Source organism: Myotis brandtii, unplaced genomic scaffold (assembly GCF_000412655.1).
Source record: "Myotis brandtii unplaced genomic scaffold, ASM41265v1 scaffold112, whole genome shotgun sequence".
NCBI classification, from domain to species: Eukaryota; Metazoa; Chordata; class Mammalia; order Chiroptera; family Vespertilionidae; genus Myotis; species Myotis brandtii.
In genome coordinates, this window is record NW_005353838.1 from 3,481,592 (window position 1) to 3,486,328 (window position 4,737).

At 36.1% G+C, this 4,737-nt stretch overlaps 1 protein-coding gene across 3 annotated transcripts in view; it reads left to right on the forward strand.

Annotated features, from left to right (window-relative positions):
• The window catches only part of PPIG (peptidylprolyl isomerase G (cyclophilin G)), a 46,661-nt gene that overhangs the window by 16,455 nt on the left and 25,469 nt on the right, over positions 1–4,737 (forward strand). For all 3 annotated transcript variants that reach the window (XM_014545562.1, XM_014545557.1, XM_014545555.1), the window contains 2 exons: positions 3,344–3,373; positions 3,462–3,601. In XM_014545562.1, the coding sequence (XP_014401048.1) occupies positions 3,344–3,373; positions 3,462–3,601 (170 nt within the window). The remainder of the gene's footprint in view (positions 1–3,343; positions 3,374–3,461; positions 3,602–4,737) is intronic.

The window sequence follows — 4,737 nt, forward strand, 5'->3', positions numbered from 1 at the left end:
ATTTTATTCTCAACTGAGGATATATATTGATTTGAGAGAGAGAGAAAAACATCAATGTGAGAAAGAAATACCGATTGGTTGCCTCCTGTATGTGTATCAACTAGGGATGGAACCTGCAACCTAGGTATGTGCCCTGAATTGAACCCGTAACCTTTTTGGTGAACGGGCCAATGCTCCAACCCACTGAGTCAACCTGGCCGGGTAATTAACCTTAATTTTTGAACATTTGGTTTATAGTTCCCTTTTTTCCAAATTGCTGCAATGAACATTGTTGTGCCTATTATTTGATGTATTTTAATTATTTCTTATTTATAAGTTGCTACAAGTTTACTTACTGAAATGTTTTACACATTTTCTTAAAAATATATTTTTATTGAGGAAGGGAGAGGGGGAGAGAGAGAGAGAAACATCAGTGATGACAGAGACTCATTGATCGGCTACCTCCTGCATGATCCCCACTGGGGATTGAGCCTGCAATTGGGCATGTGTCCTGAACTGGAATTGAACCCTGACTTGGTTTATGGTCCATGCTCAACTACTGAGCCACACTGGCTGGGCTGTTTTACACATTTTTAAGTTTTTCTTTGTATATGCTGCATTGACTTCCAAAAAGATGTATACTTTAGTATCAGCAGTAAGTGCCAGTTTTACCAGATCCTTAACACTGGGCATGATAATTGATTTTCCTTTTTTATTTTTTTTAAATATATTTTATTGATTTTTTACAGAGAAGAAGGAAGAGGGATAGAGAGCCAGAAACATCGATGAGAGAGATCGATCAGCTGCCTCCTGCACGCCCCCCAGTGGGGATGTGCCCGCAACCAAGATACATGCCCTTGACCGGAATCGAACCTGGGACCCCTGAGTCCGCAGGCCGACGCTCTATCCACTGAGCCAAACCGGTTCGGCGATTTTCCTTTTTTAGATAAAATTCTTCCCGTGCTAACCAAAATCTCAAGTTCATAACATCTTTCAAGTATATTCACTGAATCTTACCTCTAAGTGTTGATTTCATCTTACCTCTTTCCACGGGTCCCCATTTTCAATTCTTTTGGCTACATACCTAGGAGTTGGAACTGCTGGGTCATGAGGAAATTTACGTTTAACTTTTTTTAAAAGACTTTAAAAATTGATTTGTAGAGAGAGAGGAAGGGAAAGAAAGAGAAATATTAATGTGAGAGAGCTAAACATTGATAGGCTTCTTGAACTTGGGCATGTGCCCTGACTGGAAATCAAACAAGCAACCTTTTGGTGCACGGGTCAACCAACTGAGCCCCACCAGCCAGAGCACTTTTAGCTTTTTGAGAAGCCATCAGAATGTTTTTCACAGTGGAGACATCATTTTATGTTTCTACCAGCACTGTTATAAGAATTCCCATTTTTCCATATTTTTTACCAACAACCTTTTTCACCAGTCTGAGAATGACCATGAAAATAACTGAAATTGCTTTAGGGATTACAAATAAATTCTAGTGAGCAAGTAAACTTGCAAATATGAAATCTGTGAAGTGAGGATTAACTGTATCTAGATGCAGATTTTACACACACACACACACACACACAAGATGCAGATTTTACACACACACACACACACACACACACACACACGTGCGCGCGCGCGCGCCTGCACATTGAATATAACATAATGCATACAAGGTATACATTTCTAGGTGCTTTTAGCAAGTTCAAGTAAGCATAGCTGTTAACAGTGAGGAAACAATGGGTTATTAGTTTTTAAAGTATGGTGGACTTTTAGAAATAAATGTATATGTTAGAATTTTTTTTAGTAGTGTTGTATATGTGCTTTAACCAATGGTTAACTTTTTTTTTTTCCAAATATATTTTTATTGATTTCAGAGAGGAAAGGAGAGGGAGAGGGAGAGAGAAACATCAGTGATGAGAGAGAATCATTGATTGGCTGCCTCCTGCACGCCCCCTACTGGGGATCCAGCCCACTACCTGGGCACATGCCCTTGACCGGAATCTAACCTGGGACCCTTCAGTTCATAGGCCAATGCTCTATCCACTGAGCCGAACTAGCTTGGGCTAACTAATAGTTAAATGGTGTTTCTACTTCCAAAATTCTAATGTCTTTTTTTGATAAGATACAATGCCCATCTAGTATGTCCTACTAGCTACTCAAGTAGCAGCCTTCTTTTTTTTTTTTTTTTAATATATTTTATTGATTTTTTTACAGAGAGGAAGGGAGAGGGATAGAGAGTTAGAATCATCAATGAGAGAGAAACATCAATCAGCTGCCTCCTGCACACCCCCTACTGGGGATGTACCCACAACCAAGGTATATGCCCTTGACAGGAATCGAACCTGGGACCTTTCAGTCCATAAGCTGAAGCTCGATCCACTGAGCCAAACTGGTTAGGGCAGTAGCAGCCTTCTTTTAACCACAAAGCTTTTAAGGCTGATATGGGGAAAGAAAGGATTTTAAAAATATACTTTATTCACAAAAAATGAATTTTTTCTTTTCTTGGGGTTTTATCCAAAGTTTTAATCAAGATCTCTCTTCAACATGAAGTTTACTTTATGACAGGGGTAACAAACTCAAAAAGCTACAGGTCTTAAGAAATAATATAAGTAAAGACAACTGGGACAAGAAACCAAACTATTAATTCCTGTACTATAAACAAGGCAGGGATTCTCAGTCTGGCCAACTATTTCCATGTGCCGGGTTCTACATCTTCTAGGTTTTCAGAAGGTCTAAAATCTGGATTTTTATGTAAAAGTATCCAAAATTTTAAATGTTGACAGGTAATTTAACAATTTATAAACACTATATTTTCTGTTCAGGTTCAACAGGAAATGTGTGAGAGCCATCAGAATATGATCTATGATTTAACTATTTAAAATGTTAAGATTAAAAACATTATTGTTAAACCATAAACTAGTGGAATGGTTTGACAAATTTTGATATGTCCATATAGTAGAACAATATACAACCATGAATATTCAGTAAGAACCCGTCACATACAAAAAACATGGATGGGTAGAAATAATACCAAAATGTTAACTTTGCATCATTTTATGTTTCCTCTAGCACGGTTATAAGAGTTCCCATTTTTAACTTACAATGCTAAATACATGTAAGTTTTCAGCAATGTGTAGGTATTACTTTTATAATCAGAACAAGTTTTTAAAAATTCATTATGTGGAAAACATTGCATTCTATTCTACTTCAGGTTAATATAATAAGTTTTATGTTAAGATGTATGATTTGTTTGTTTACAACTTTGTTTCCAATGCAGTTATTTTCTTTTCCTTTGTAGAGATGCTAACTTTGTTTTTCTCTGACTTTGTTTTTATTCTTCTGTCTGATGATTTCCAAAAGAACAACAAAACCAACTCCTCATTTAGATGGGTAAATATTTTAATTAATTTTATAATCTACTTTAAATTAATATTAAAATAAGAAGTTTTTATTTAATCACTTTTATGTGACTCTTTAGGCATCATGTTGTTTTTGGGCAAGTGATTTCTGGTCAAGAAGTTGTGAGGGAGATAGAAAATCAGAAAACAGATGCAGCTAGCAAACCATTTGCTGAGGTGCGGATACTCAGTTGTGGAGAGCTAATTCCCAAATCTAAAGGTAAGAACAAATACACATTTTTGATAATTCTTATGCATACAAAACAGCAGACACTCTAAATAGTTGGCATAAGGTTCACATGAAAGTGGATTTAAATATTTGGATTTTGTGATTTGAATATATTTTTGTTTTTTAACCGTCATTTTTTGAAAACATGCTTTGTTTTATTTCATACATTGTTCATTTACCACAGAAAAACTTACGTTTTCTTATTAGTTTACAGTAATTTGTCCTGCTTCCACCTTTTTTTTTTGAGCGGGGGTGGGGGGCTTAAAAAAAACTTAGTTGTTTAAGTAGCGTGGAAAATAGTTACTTTCTAGGCAAAGAAAGAGTGGGAAAAAGATGACAATTTAGGAGAATAACATAGACTAAGAAACTTTAGGGGAATAAATTATTTCCCCTTCATCTGCTGCTTAGATTCAGAAGCATCTGGCATGTTTGAGAAACTTCTTTTATTTAGTCCAGGACAATTAAAGTTACCATGACTAATAGTTTGATATGATACTATCCAAAATAGTAAGAACTTTAAGTAAATATTTTAAGTCTTTATATTGCATATCAAGTATGTAACTGCTACCATTTATTACAGATAATTGAGTCTGGCACTCTAAAAATAGTGGTATTACCTTCAAATTTGTGTAGAAAGTGGTAAATGTTGAACTGACTATTCTTACTAGTCTAGGGACCAATAACATCAATACTTAGTTTTTCATGGTTAACAAAGGCAAGAGTCATCTATAATCTTTTCTGATCTTCACAAAAGTCCTATAATATTTCCCCTATTTTACAGATAAAGATATACTTACCACATCAGGGGACTACGCCTCAAACCCAAGTTAGTTTGCTGGCTCCAAATCTAGAGCTCTTTCTGTTACGTCACTAAGTCATTAGTCTTTAACATTTCTTTCAGAATTGACTTAAGTAGAACATTCTGTTCTCAAGTTTTAGGTATACTGAGTTCCTCTGTAACATTTAGAAATAAGCACATTTTGCCCGGCTGGCGTGGCTCAGTGGTTGAGCGTTGACCTATGAATCAGGAAATCAAGGTTCAGTTCCTGGTCAGGGTACATGTTCAGGTTGTGGGTTTGGTCCCCAGTGAGGAGCATGCAGGAGGCAGCTGATCAGTGATTCTCTCT